The sequence below is a fragment of the Apium graveolens genome, chromosome 10 (assembly GCF_009905375.1).
Source record: "Apium graveolens cultivar Ventura chromosome 10, ASM990537v1, whole genome shotgun sequence".
Classification (NCBI taxonomy): Eukaryota; Viridiplantae; Streptophyta; class Magnoliopsida; order Apiales; family Apiaceae; genus Apium; species Apium graveolens.
This window is the reverse complement of record NC_133656.1, coordinates 130,575,609-130,590,480: the sequence shown is the minus strand read 5'-3', so window position 1 is coordinate 130,590,480 and position 14,872 is coordinate 130,575,609. Positions and strand designations below refer to the sequence as shown.

Below are 14,872 nucleotides of genomic sequence, written 5' to 3'. Positions count from 1 at the left end.
AGTTACTGAACAAAGGCTGGCCAAGTTGGAAGACAGAGTTCAAGGAATTGAAGACTCTGTGGCCACCCTTCTTCTCAACCAACAATCTCAAACCAATCTCCTAATGCAGCTGGCAAAAGCACAAGGCTTGACCCCTCTCCTTGATGATAACAAAAAGGGGGAGAATAAAAGGGAAGGGGAAGGAGAGCCCTCTACAAAGATTCAGATATCTAAAGTGCTAGTTCCTGCCATCACTACCTCTCCAATCATTCAAATCAAGGGAAAACCTGATGGAATTGATTTGATTCAGCTAGCAGCAGCTGAAATACAAATGAAAGAACAATGGAGGAAAATTGATGAAAGGTTACAATTGGTGTTTGGTTCTACACAAAATAAATCAACATCTGTGAAATTTAGCACAAAGATTGAACCAATCAACATGGAGCTCAAGCCAGTAGGGAGAAATAAGGTTGGAGAGACTTCTTTCAAGAATTTAAAACCTATGGTTCTAAAGCCTAACACTAGATCCAGTATGGACTCCACAAAGAATCCCCTAGACTTTGCTCAGATAAAGGAAGTAGACTTTCCTCTTCCAAAACCTGATGGAGACAAAGTACTAAGTGCAAGCATCATAAAGAAGAAGGAGACCAAGGACAAGGGTGAGAAAATGAACATGGCCTTTATCTATAGAGAGGGAAAGAGTATCTGTGTGATGCAAGGACATCCAAAATTTCTAAAGGCTAAAAGGGAAGAAACCAGAAGGTTGAAGAAAGAAGCTGTAAAACTCAAGGCTGACAAAAGAGCACAAGCAAAGCTTGAAAAACAGCTAAAGTCAAGCCAAGTTGAAGAAATGAAAGGAATTGAAGTCAGGGGTGAAGAAAAGATTGCTAACTTAGATGAGGTTCTTGGGAGCATATTTGGTGAAAATATGGAAGAAAGAGAGGAATGGCAGAAGGGAAACAGAAGAAAGGCCAAGGCACACAGAAGGAGTGAAGATAACCCTGAAGATACCAAATCTATATCTAAACCACTACCTTCCATACCTGAACCTTTTGTTGCTGATCCCTCTATAAATATCCATGGTGAACCAATCATTCCAAAAGAGGAACCTATTGATTGGGACAACATCACATTGCCTACCTTTTTAACCACTCTACCACTACCAAAGAAACAGAAAAGAAAATCTAAATCTACACCTCCCCTAACCTCTAAGAAATTCACTCAAAAACAAAAACCTAACCCTAAGCCACCCATTTCTAAAGATGATTATGTTCACATCTGTGACATAAAAGAAGCTTCAGACATTAATCTCTATCTGGATGAGCTGGAGGAAGTAAGGGGAATAGCTGCCTACAGACAGCTACCAGAGAGATTGGTGTTCAGATATAAGGGAGCTGGGGAAAGAACATGGCCTCTCTACAGGATTCTAAATGAAGGCTACTCTACCTTGATCAGAGTCTTTTCAGCCATCAAAAAGGATTCTGGCTTTACCAGAACAGCCAAGACTGAAATTCTCAACAAGATTGCCAACATAAGGAAGACTTGGAGGGAACCAAATGCTTTGCCCAGAACCTTACTCATACAAGAAAGGGGAACTAAAATTCACAAATCACCTCATTGGTTGATGGAATTTAGAGATGACAAAGGAGTCAGAAGATTTTTCAGACTTGAAGACCAACTCAAGATTGCCAGCAATGAAACTCTCAAGGAAATGCAATCTAAGTTGGATATCAGTGATGAAGATGAAGCTGAATTCTTCAGACAACTCCAACTCCAATTTGAGGAAAATGACAAAGGGCTAGGAAAGAAAACCAGGGAACAAAGAAGAAAATGATGATTTGCTCAGGCTAGAGGAGCACCCTTGGAAATACTGTAAATCTTCAATTACCTCCTAGTACATACACTTTTGCAGCACTTTTATATTTCTACTTAGTTTCAATTCAAATATTTGTTAAGTGTTTTGTTATCATCAAGTTAACCCTGAATTTATGCCTACAATTCTTATAGACATAAATAGGGGGAGATTGTTAGGAATATATGTGCATTAGTTTGATGATATGTTTAACAAAACACTTAAGTAGAAATTTAGTGTCTGTAGCCTCAACGGATAAGACCACTTTGGCTATCCGTTGATGGTGTAGCTTTACTTAGAAATAAGTCTAGTATTGTAGCATATTTCAGTCTCTGTATTTAAAATGTAATTCTTAGAAGTTGAGAGAAACTATGAGTCATGTTGACTACTAGATGATATGCAGATAGGAAGGCCAATTGTAAATATTTCATGCCTTGTAATTTTGTATAAATGAAGTGGTATCAACGGATGACTTAAAGACCTTCAATGGATGAGAAGCTAAGCTTCAACGGATGTCTCTAAAAGCTTTAACGGATAACATCCTTCAACGGATGAGAGCATCAACGGATGAAAGCTTCAACGGATAACATCCTTCAACGGATGAAGTCATCAACGGATGAAAGCTTCAACGGATGTTCTGCTAATTAGCCGTTGATAAGTGGTAGTTGTACCTACAAACAGAGGCACATGGGTTGTCAGAGAAAGCCTGAGATGTGGTAGCCGAATTTCAGGATCAACAGAAAAAGCAGCCGTTCTTCTTTAGTACAAAGATGCAATAGTCAACAAAGTACTTGAGTGAACAGGAAAAGAAGCAAGTGAAGAACTTATTTTACTATTGTAATTTTATATTGTTTTTCACTTGTACACTTGGTAATATATAAACCAAGAAGAAGCTAGTAATTAGAGAGAGATTTTCCAGAGCTGTTAAGAAATATCTTGAGAGAAAATTCATCTAGTTTGTACTAGGATGCAGCTGTGATCAACATTGTTGAACACAGATTTTCTAATATACCATCTCTGGTGGAACAACAAATCCACCATAAAAGTTTTTAAAGTTTGTTGTGTTCTTTACATTTTGTGTTTGAATATATATCTGTCTGCATTAGCTCAAAGCAATTCATACACTTGTTCATCTAGAACACACTGCTTTAATAAACTTCTCAAAACCTGAAAAAGTTTTGAGATTTACATTCAACCCCCCTTCTGTAAATCTCATTGTTAGTCCTCTAGGAATAACACTTCTTGAATTCCTCGTTGTTGAACTGTGTTCCATTGTCAGTGACTAGGATGCGGGGAATTCCATACCGACACATAATACTTTCCCACAGGAATTGTGCAACTTGCTTAGTTGTGATCTTGACCAGGGTTTGGCTTCAATCCACTTGGTGAAATAATCAATGGCTACAATCATAAACTTCCTTTGTGCCGTGGCCATGGGGAAATGCCCTAGTATATCCATTCCCCACATAGAAAAGGGGATGGGCGAGTTGATAGAGGACATCATCTCAGGAGGTTGTCTAACAACTGGTGCGTGCTTCTGATAACGGTCACATTTTTTCACATATTCTTTGGCATCAGCCATCATTTCTGGCCAATAGAAGCCTAAACGGGTTATCTTATGAGCCAAGGCCCTGCCCCCCCAAGTGTTGCCCGCATATGCCTTCATGTACTTCTTCAAGAGCCAAACGAGCCTCATCGGGCCTGAGACATCTTAAGTAGGGAACCACGAAAGATCTTTTATACAGAATTCCATCTATCAAAGAGTATCTTAGTGCTCGAACAACCAATTTTCGTGCTTCAATAGCATCGTTTGGTAACCAGCTGGTTTGAATGTGAGCCTTAATGGGATCAATCCATGATGTCCCCAGGCCTATAGGAGCCACAGGCTTAACATCAATGCTCTGTGTTTTCAAAACGCGATAGTATACACTTCCAGAACTTTCTTCCATCTCAGATGAAGCAAACTTTGACAATGCATCTGCCTTAGCATTTTCCTCCCTTGGAATGTGCTCAACATGGCATTCATCAAATTGAGTCATCACGGCCCTTACTAGGCGGACATACTTAGCCATCGTATCATCCCTTGCCTCAAACTCTCCCATCACCTGGGATATGACCAACTTCGAGTCTCCACAGACTTTTAAGTTCTTGACTCTAAGTGTCCCTGCTAAGCCAAGACTAGCTATCAGAGCTTCATAATCTGCCTCATTGTTTGTGGTTGGGAAGTCTAACTTCATGGCATACTCAATTAAGAACCCATCAGGGCTGTGTAGAACCAAACCTGCTCCACTTGAATTCGTTTTTGATGCTCCATCAAAATAGAGAACCCATTATTCTTTTTCCTTATTAACCGTCTCTTTATCCCCCTTATCTTCCTTGTCTTGAGGTATGTTATCTTCCTGCCCCCCGACTTCTTGGTTGGGTATGGTACATTCCACCATAAAGTCAGCTAATGCCTGGGCTTTTATTGCCGTCCGTGGCTTATATTTGATGTTGAACTCTCCCAGCTCTATTGCCCATTTGATCAACCTCCCACAAGCCTTAGGACTATGAGTGATATTTCTCAGGGGCTGATTTGTTAGTATCTCAATTTGATGAGCTTGAAAGTAAGGACGTAATTTTCTTGAAGTCATTACCAAGGCTAGAGCAAATTTCTCAATAGTTGAATAATTCAACTCAGCACCATGCAGAATTTTGCTGACATAGTATACGGGTTTCTGGATTTTCAGTTCCTCCTTAACCAACACAGCGCTTAAAACACTCTCTGAAACGGCCAAGTACAAGTATAAAACTTCATTCAAAGCAGGTTTGACCAACAACGGGGCCTGGGCCATATATTTCTTTAACTCCTCGAAAGCCTTCTGGTTTTCCTCACTCCATACAAAGTCCTTAATGTTTTTTAGTGACTTGAAGAATGACAAGCATTTGTCTCCTGACTTGGAGATGAATCGTCCCAGCGCAGCAACCCTTCCTGTGAGCTTCTGAACATCTTTGACAGTTTTTTGTGGTTCCATATCCAGGATTGCCTTTATTTTATCGGGGTTAGCCTCGATCCCTCTCTTGGAGACCATTAATCCCAAAAATGTTCCAGACCCTACTCCGAAAGCACACTTTGTAGGATTTAACATCATCTTGTGGTACCTCAGGACCTCAAAAGCTTCCCTCAAATGGGTTATATGGTCAGTCTTTACCAAACTCTTGACTAACATGTCATCGACATAAACTTCCATAGTCTTGCCAATAAGATTCTTAAAAATTTTATTTACCAACCTTTGATAGGTGGCTCCTGCATTCTTAAGACCAAATGCCATAACTAGATAACAATATACACCAAAGTCAGTGATGAATGATACCTTTGGAATGTCATCCTTGTGCATCTTGATTTGATTATATCCAATGAATCCATCCATGAAGCTCAGCATTTCATGCCTAGCAGTGGCATCTATCAAAGTATCGATCCTTGGTAACGGGAAACAGTCCTTAGGACATGCATCATTTAGATCAGTAAAGTCCACACACATCCTCCATTTTCCATTGGCCTTCTTCACCATTACAGGGTTTGCTAACCACTCTGGAAATTTAATCTCCTCAATGAAACCAGCCTCCAAGAGCTTCTCCACTTCCTGTTTTATAGCTTCTTGCCTTTCTGGAGCAAAACTTCTTTTCTTTTGTTTCATTGTCTTCCGATTTGGGTCCACATTCAGCTTATGAGTAATCAGTTCCGGGTCTATGCCTGGCATATCAGCTGCTGACCATGCAAATACGTCACTATTTTCTTGCAAAAATTTCACCAACTTCCCTCTAAGGGGCTCCTCGAGCGTTGCTCCAATAAAAGTCACCTTCTCAGGATCTTCGGGGGCTAAAGGAATTGAAACTAAGTCTTCTGCTGGATTTCCTCTTTTCTCATCATTCTCTCGGATATCCAGATCTTCAATATGAAGAACCTGCCCCCAACTCCATCTGCCCTCAAAGAGGCTACATAACAGCTTCTAGCCATTTTTTGGTCTCCTCTCTCTTCTCCGATCCCATCCCGGGTTGGAAACTTCATAACTGAATGGTAGGAAGAAGGGACTGCCTTAAAGGCGTGTATCCCTGTTCTTCCCATAATAGAGTTGTAAGTCGAACTAGCCTTCACCACTACGAAGTCCAACATCTGAGTGGCTTGCCTTGGTTCCTGTCCTATGGTTGTTGGCAACTTGATTATCCCCTCTACGGGGCACTACACTCCCGCGAACCCATATATTGGCATGTCGGTTGGGGTCAATTGGGAGTCATTATATCCCATCCTCAAAAGGTGTCATGGAGCAAGATATCCACTGAAGCACCATTATCCACAAAGACCCTTCTCACTGGGTTGTTCCCTATTATCGGGGTTATAACCAACAGATCGTCATGGGGAAATTTCACACCTTCCAGATCAGAATCATCAAAAGACATTGTTACTCCTGTCCTGGCCCTCTTCGGGGCTTCCCCAACAATATGCATAACTTCTCGGGCATACGCTTTCCTGGAGTTCTTGGATAACCCAGCAGCAGTTGGTCCTCCAAAGATTGTGTTTATCACAGGCCCTCGGGGTCGGGGTCCTCCGAAGATTGTATTTATCACAGGTCCCCTAGGCTGGGGATTTCTCCCCTGATCATCTTGGTCCCTCCTACGATCTTTAAAGTTCTTTCTTCCATTGTTATTCCTATCCCCTCCTTCTCCAGTGTATTTGTTCAATCTTCCTTTTCGAATGAGGAACTCAATTTCATCTTTCAGCTGTCTACACTCATCGGTGTCATGACCAACCTCTTTGTGAAATCTGCAATACTTGCTTTTATCTAGCTTTGCAGGATCAGCCTTCAAGGGCTTAGGCCAACGAATATCTCTATCTTTCGCGATTTCCATCAAGATCTGGCTTCTAGGAGCATTCAACTTAGCGTATTCATTGAACTTTTGCCCAGGTCCTCCCTTCTTGGGGGTTGAATCAGGGTTTTGCTCGGTTCTAGGATACTTGTCCTTAGCGATATATTCCAGATCAGTTTTCCGCTTCTTGCCTCCGGTGGGCTCATTACTCACTACAGTCTTCCTCATGCTTTCTTCCACCTTGATGTACTTCGCTGCCCTATCCTGGAGCTGCAACATGCTTTCAGGGGGGCGTTTGGCTAAGGACATCTTGAAAAACTCATCCCTAGTTCCTTGTTGCAGTGCTATCATGGCTACCTTATCATCAAGGTCTGGGACTTTTAAAGCCTCCTTTGTGAAATGATTCAGATAGTCTCTCAAGGATTCCTTTGCTCCCTGCACAATGCTCATGAGGGATGCTGAACTTTTCTCATGCACTCTTGAAGGGGTTTTAGCACATAAACGCAGCGAAAACGTAAATTTAAATCTTAAAAAAAAACGAAACCCTCCGCAGGATCCATGCGAAAAATAATATTTAATTCGTAGTTCAGTATGTTCACCTTAAGAAGTTTTACGTTAATGGAAAGATCAAGGTCTTTAATGGCTATCCAAAAACGATGAACGGAGATCCTTAGCAGCTGCTCCTCAAGTGTGAAGCACTCCACCGGTATTCACCAAGAAAACGATGTAATGAAGGAGAGGAGATGGAGAAAATTAGGGTTTTGTAAATCTTTTTGGTTGAGGGAAAAATAGGGTCTATAATAGTATATTTATAGGCAAAATTTTCAGCTGAAAATTTTCCCATAAAATATTATTATTATTAACCCTTTATTATTCTCACTAATAATTAAAACATCTTTTAATTATTAATCCTTTTTCTAAACTCTTTAGAAATAATTTTCTTACTTGATTTAATTTCCAAAAATTAAATTCTTAATTAATAATATTAAGAACCTTTTCTTAATTAATTTATAATCAATTAAATCTTATTTAATCAATTATTAAATTTGCCAATTAATTATTTATTTCATAAATAAATAATTATCAGCCATTATTAATTAATTCCTCCACCATTAAATCATTCTCTTTTATGGTGTGACCCTGTAGGTTCAATATTAAGCCGGTAGTAGAAATAAATAATAATAAAACTATTTTATCATTATTTATATAAATTCTCTAATTCATTAAATATGATTAATTAATTAATCATATTTATTCTACATCGTGAGGGATACTTCTCAGCATATCGCGACTATCCAGATAATACGAATTCACTGCTTAGAATACCAAGAACTTATTCAGTGAGTAGTTACCATACAATCAATTCCTTCTACCCTGCAATGTCATGATTAAATACAAGCCATGGAACTTGTGTCAAGCCTATCTTATTTAATCACTTGCTTTCCCATTCACTATGCTTAGTTCTATTTAATGTAAATTAGAAACTCCTTTCTAATTTCATTCACTTTGGCTAGAGATTCCTAAACTAGCATAAGTGGATCAACATTGAACATTCTCTTCCTTTACTGGAAGGGGTAGATCCTTTATTGATCATACACTATCTTCGTGTATAAATTCCTATACCCAGTAGAGCCCTTATAATTGTCCCTTGAGGCTAAGAACTAAACCAAAGCATAGTTCAGTGTACACAAGATGACTATGATGACCTCAAGTCTAAGGATACTTGTACAACTATCACTATGTGAACAACTGCTGACACGTGAGTGAACTCCATCAGTTGTTCAGCTGTGTGAGTCATGTTCAGTGAACTTATTCTATAATAAACACCTACATTTTATCTGTTATAAAATAAACAGAAAGAGCTTCTATGTTAAGTGAATGGTCAAAATATATTTTTTGTTTATAATGTATTTTAATAGTTTCTTTTACTAGTCGAAATATACTTTTTTAAAATTTATATTAAAAATTAAATTAAGTATCCGATTTTCAGATTTAGCACAAAATCCTGATTTTTTGCCCCGACCCCGCTTCTCTCCCTATCAGTTTCGTTCAGTTCATCTTCTTCTGTAGTTTTAAAATCATTCTCCTTCATTATCTTCTAAATCATCAAATCAAATTCTCAATTTGAGTTTGCATATTCATCTTGATTGAATTTGCGTATACGAAAAAAAGTAAGGAGAATACAAATTCTGGAGAGGGATCATCACCTCATTAGCTTGGTGAATTTATTTGACCCGACTTTTCAGTTTTGACATATCTCGGGAAGAAGGTTTTTCAGCCATTTTTGAGTTATTAGATCGGAAGTCAGCTTTGCAGTGATTAATTGGTCGATTAATAGATAAAAATAGCCGATTTTTTGAACCATGATTAGGCATGGTAAACTACTGCATTTTTGGACGAGTAATAAATAAGATAAAAGTAATGCATTAAATTATTTTCGGTGTAGCATATACTCAAATTACGGTGTACTCCCTTCTAAATATTTTTTTCGTTTCAAATTAATTATCTATATTTAAAAAAATTATGCATAATAAGAAATTTTAATATTAGCAATAAGATTATATTAGCATTCAAATTTATTATATTGACTAAATTAAGTAAATAATTATTTACGGTATAAAATAGTTTTGATAATAGAAACTATTAATATAATAATTACATGTGGTGCAGACTTTATCTTGAAAATATAAACATTAAAAATGCAAGTGAACAATTATTTTAATTTTTTTTTCAAAATGGATAGATATTTTGAAAAGGAGAGAGTAATTTTTTAGGAGTTAAATTTACCAATTTTTTTATTTTATATTAAAAATTATCGATTAATTAATTTTCGAATCTAGAAGTTATATATTAAAATTGGCATGATAGTAAGATTGAAATACGGGGTGAAGGAGAAAAATAACACTGGTTTATACATTAGTCGACTAAAATAATAATTGCGGGTGAAGATGGCTAAAAATAACGATTTGATTACTTAACATTAGTTAATCAATTGTGAAACGACTATTACGTATCTACGGGTTGGGTAGCTTATAATAACTTTATATTTAAAAATCAGATACACAAATATATCTTGGGTAACATATATATTTGTAACATTAGAATATCCAACAAAAAATTGCTAAATATACTATCTTTTCTCTTTTGATACGTATTTATAGGTTGAATAAATTATCAAAATGGGATACTCAACTTGAAAATATGTATCTAAATCGTTAAAATTTACCACTCCACCCAACAATTGTTATTTTTAATAAGTTTAATTAAAAATTCATTATTTTTAACATTTTTTCGGAATATAGCAGAAGTTCAGTATATAGGTTATTTTGGTAAAAAAAAAGAGGTGTGCATACAAAAGTTTTAAGTGTCAGCACTCAGCACCCTGAAAGATGTAAATGATTGGTTTAACAATAATTATAGTTAATGCATTCATATTAGGAGTGTACAGATGAACCGCATTCAATTCCTCGCAACCGAACCGTATTTTGCGGATAATCGCGAAACGCGGGTTGGTTGTAGATTTAAATTTTAAAAACTGCTCATTCACGGTTTGCAATGCCGTTTTAAATTCATGAGAATCGCAAAATCGTAACCGCATCTCGCAACATATATTTATAATAAAATATATTTCCAAGAATATAGTTGATATCATATAAATTAATAACTATACACATTTATTAACTAATCTTAGGTTAATCTTAAGACTTTGTTTATAAAATTCACAATCATTATAAAATATATAATCAAACAAATGGGAAATGTAATTAACATGTAATTTTTTTTATCCTTTTCTTTTTTCTTTTCTCTCATTCTCCATATTTTTATATATTTTTAATATTTTTACTCTACACGGAACATTAGTTTGTATTTTATTTTTGAATGTAAATTTACCATGTAATTTAAACTTGAATTTATTAATATTCCGAATTTATTTTTTTGTAAATTATTAATTATTTTAAAATAAGTGGTTGAACCACAAACTGATCCGCAATAACCGCAAATTCGCAACCGCAATTGACGCGGTTAACCGCAACTGCAGGATGACAATTTTCTAAAACCGCTCTTCGCGGTTTGGTTCGACTTTTACCCCAAACCCGATCCGATCTGAACCGCGTACACCCCTAATTCATATACTATGAAGCAAATATGTTTTAAAAATCCGAAACCCGAAATCAGATTCAATCTGATCAATTCAAAAACCAGATCCGGAAAAAACCCGGTCTGAAGATCCCCACTTTCATAAACCGTAGAGCTAAGCTTTACAAATATTTCAACCCCGTTATAATCTCCTATGTTACAAGTTCCAACACAACCACCAGCAAAATAAAAAAAATGTCTTCCACCGCCTCACTCCTCCACAAAACCACCGTCCACCGCCGGCTAGCTGCCGGAAATAGAGCTCACATTTTCTTCCACTTCCTCCTCATCCTCTCCATTTTCTACTACCGTTTCTCCTCTTATATTGATAACTTTTCAACCCTTGCATGGACTTGCATGATAATGGCCGAAGTCATACTAGCCCTAGCATGGTTCTTTTCTCAATCTTTCCGGTGGCGCCCACTTACCCGTAATGTCTTCCCTGAAAATCTTTCCGGTGATATGGACTTTCCGGGTTTAGATGTTTTTGTGTGCACGGCTGATCCAATTAAAGAACCAACTTTAGATGTAATGAACACGGTCATTTCGGCCATGTCTTTGGATTATCCGCCTGAGAAACTTGCTGTTTATCTCTCCGATGATGGCGGCGCCGCCATGACTTTGCATGGGATGAGAGAAGCTGCGGTATTTGCACGGTGGTGGGTCCCATTTTGTAAGAAATATGATGTGAAGACCCGGGCTCCTGGGGCTTATTTTTCAGGGTTGAGCGGTGGTGATGAATGTGTTCATGGTGGTGAGTTTGAAGATGAAGTGAAGGAAATTAAGGTAAGTTTTTTTTGCCTACCAGTCTATTCTTACCTACCACTACCAGTCTATTCGTTGTTTATTCGGTATATGATTAATTTGATAAGATAATGTGAGATTGTGGTTGGTGTATACAGTTGAAAAAATCTGCTCTAAGTGTAGTTGACAATATATAATGTGATTCTGACAGTGGACTACTATTTTTCGTATAGTGTGATGAGACTTAAAATTTACAAAAGCACAATTAGATTTTATTTATAAGATTTAATAAGAGTATTAAACTTTAACGTAAGTCATCATACCTAACATACCCGATCTATCTAATTATATCTAGAAATTCATTAGAAATATATTTGGTTCTTATTTATGAAGAAAATTTCTGTTTTTTGATTGTCTACAACTAACAACTCTTTACGGATAGGCTCAGATATCTAATTAGAAATACTCATTAATTTCTATACTGGAACTGGAGTAGTATGTATATCAGTATTATTTTAAACACATATGGTGATATGCATGTGCCGTGCAGTCGAAGTACGAGATTTTCAAGAAAAGTGTCGATAGCGCCAGAGATGGTACTCATGTTGACGATATCAATAGTATTTCCGGCAACGGCCGGGCACCCGTAGTTCAGGTATTGAACTATTTTTTTTGTGCTATTTTTTGTTCAAAATTTTGACTCTTCTTGTAACGTTTATCAATTACACTTTGGAGTACAATTCAATTAGGAATTTTCCTAAATTTTAAAATTTTGAGAAAAATATTAACGTTGTAGTATGTACAATAAGAAGCATTTTCCCAATTATAGGCATTACTTATTTGTCATTTCTTGTAAACACAGAACATACTTTAGGTTCAAGACAAGATAATAGTACACAAACAGGGACAGTAAGATTTAAGTTGCAGCTTGTAAAAAATTGTAACATTAATATATGTATCAACCTATCTGTTTTTCTTGTTTTGTCTTTTGAAAACTGTGTTCTTATGTACATCAAATGTTGCAATGCATTTTGTTAAAGGTGATTAATGATAATAGAGGCAGCACTGATGGAAACGATATTAAGATACCACTTCTTGTCTACGTCTCTCGTGAAAGAAGGCCATCTTATCCTCATCGTTTCAAGGCGGGAGCTCTCAATGCCCTTGTATGTTCTGCATTACAAATTTACAATGTGCATGCACATAAATGTTTAGTACATGATGTTCTATCTTAATTAACTTTCAAACATAATCTTTCCAGCTTCGAGTATCTGGAATTTTAAGCAACGGCCCTTATATTATGGTATTAGACTGCGATATGTTTTGCAATGATCCAGCCTCAGCTAAGCAAGCAATGTGCTTACACCTTGATCCAAAAATGTCTTCTGAATTATCTTTCGTGCAATTCCCTCAAATGTTCTACAATGTCACCAAGAATGACATCTACGATGGCCAAACCAGATCTGCCTTCAAGGTTCATATCCTTAATTCGAGTCAAAAAAATTAATTAAAAATAAATAAATAAAATTAGATGAAAAAAACAGAAGCACATTCTAATACTTTGAATTATATACAATTTTAGACCAAGTGGCAAGGTATGGATGGATTAATGGGACCGGTTCTGACTGGCAGCGGCTATTATTTGAAGAAAAAGGCATTGTACGGAAGCCCTGATCAAGAAGGTGCCTTGTAATAATATATTTTGAGTGCTTGATTGTTTTGTTGTTTTTGTTTGTCTATGTGCATATGCAACAGGGTACGTAGTGCGGCTAAAAAGATTAACTAATTATATATAGATGCTCATCTTCATCAACCCGATGCTTCAAGTTTTGGTCATTCGAACTTGTTCATTGCCTCAATTAGTGGTGCTACGGATAAGATAGATGCCTCGACAGAAGAGCTGCTACGTGAGGCACATCTATTGGCAAGTTGCAGCTTTGAGAAAGGAACAAAATGGGGTTCTGAGGTCAGTAAAAAAGGCAAATTTACTAAAATTTACCATTACTATCTTATTTTGCATTTGGTCAACAATTTGATTTATCCGTTATAATAACCTAACAGATAGGCTATTCATATGAATGCTTGTTAGAGAGCACTTTCACCGGGTATTTTCTTCAATGCAAAGGATGGACATCAATGTATTTGTACCCAGAAAAGCCAGCTTTTCTGGGCTGTGCTGCAATTGATATGAAAGATGGTTTGATTCAACTAAGGAAATGGAATGGCAGTCTTTTAGAACTTGGTTTCTCAAAATTTAGTCCTCTCTCGTATGCAATCTCATCAAGAATGACCTTTCTCCATAGTATGTGTTATGCATACTTCTCCTTCCAGCCTCTCTTGGCCTTTTCATTCCTGATATACGGCCTTGTTCCTCAGTTTTGCTTTGCCAAAGGCATCCCGGTTTTTCCAAAGGTAAGTAAATATTTAAATTATATAACAAAGTATAATTCTCTTGATTACTAAACGTCATAGCTAGTTTCATTCTGATGGTGATTGTGTTGTGTAGGCAAATGAGACATGGTTCAAAGTGTTTTTAGCTCTATGGATATCTTCACATTTGCAGCACATGTACGAGGTTTTTACAAGTGGTGGCACATTAAGAACATGGTGGAATGAACAAAGAATTTGGGTAATAAAAGTAGTGTCTGGAAGCTTATTCGGATGCATTGACTGTTTAATGAAGATGTTAGGCATTTCGACAACGGTGTTTAGATTGACAAACAAAGCAATTGCAAAAGAGAAAGTTGAGAATTATGAGAAGGGAAAATTTGATTTTGAAGGTGCTCAGGTGTTCATGGTTCCTATGGTTGCATTGGTCATTTGGAACTTGGTTTGTTTTATAGGTGGTATTTGGAGTATTATAGGAAAGGGAAATGTTAGTGACATGTTTGGACAACTTCTACTATCAACTTTTCTTCTAGTTGTTAGTTACCCTGTTATTGAAGGGATTGTTACCAGAAAAAGCAGGGGAAAGAGTGAGTGAAACAAAACTGGAGATCTTCGACTCCCTCCGTAACAAGTTTAGTTATATGTAAATTTTGTGTTACATATAACATATATTTATGTAGACTTCTGGTACTAATAAATTCTTTCTTCAATTAGTTGAATTGCAGTCTATAGTTTATATACATAACAAGATTTATGTATCGAAGAATTTGATTGCACAAATTTCTGCGTTACCTATATATTCTTATTTTGGGGAGGAGCTGAATTCCTAACCAAAAAAGAACTAACTAAAAATATTTAAGTATACTCAAATTTTTGGATGCAAAGCGTAGAATTATCACAAAATTCTTCAATAAGGGAAAATCACCG

At 36.7% G+C, this 14,872-nt stretch overlaps 1 protein-coding gene across 1 annotated transcript; it reads left to right on the top strand.

The window, feature by feature from the left end:
- The first annotated feature begins 10,866 nt into the window (after window positions 1-10,866).
- On the top strand, window positions 10,867-14,664 carry LOC141692591 (cellulose synthase-like protein G2). The gene is made up of 8 exons (XM_074497481.1): window positions 10,867-11,599; window positions 12,108-12,212; window positions 12,598-12,723; window positions 12,819-13,031; window positions 13,140-13,239; window positions 13,354-13,523; window positions 13,619-13,969; window positions 14,064-14,664. Exons 1-8 carry the CDS (start codon window positions 11,009-11,011, stop codon window positions 14,538-14,540), a joined length of 2,133 nt encoding a protein of 710 aa, XP_074353582.1. The 5' UTR covers window positions 10,867-11,008; the 3' UTR covers window positions 14,541-14,664.
- Window positions 14,665-14,872: the final 208 nt, after the last annotated feature.

What these genes read in the sequence shown, in the direction of transcription:
- LOC141692591 (XM_074497481.1), top strand. Translation starts at nt 11,009, where the DNA reads ATGTCTTCCACCGCCTCACTCCTCCACAAAACCACCGTCCACCGCCGG. An exon ending in GCCGGGCACCCGTAGTTCAG is followed by an intron (nt 12,213 to 12,597) that starts GTATTGAACTAT and finishes ATTTTGTTAAAG; the next exon opens with GTGATTAATGATAATAGAGG. An exon ending in GCATCCCGGTTTTTCCAAAG is followed by an intron (nt 13,970 to 14,063) that starts GTAAGTAAATAT and finishes TGTGTTGTGTAG; the next exon opens with GCAAATGAGACATGGTTCAA.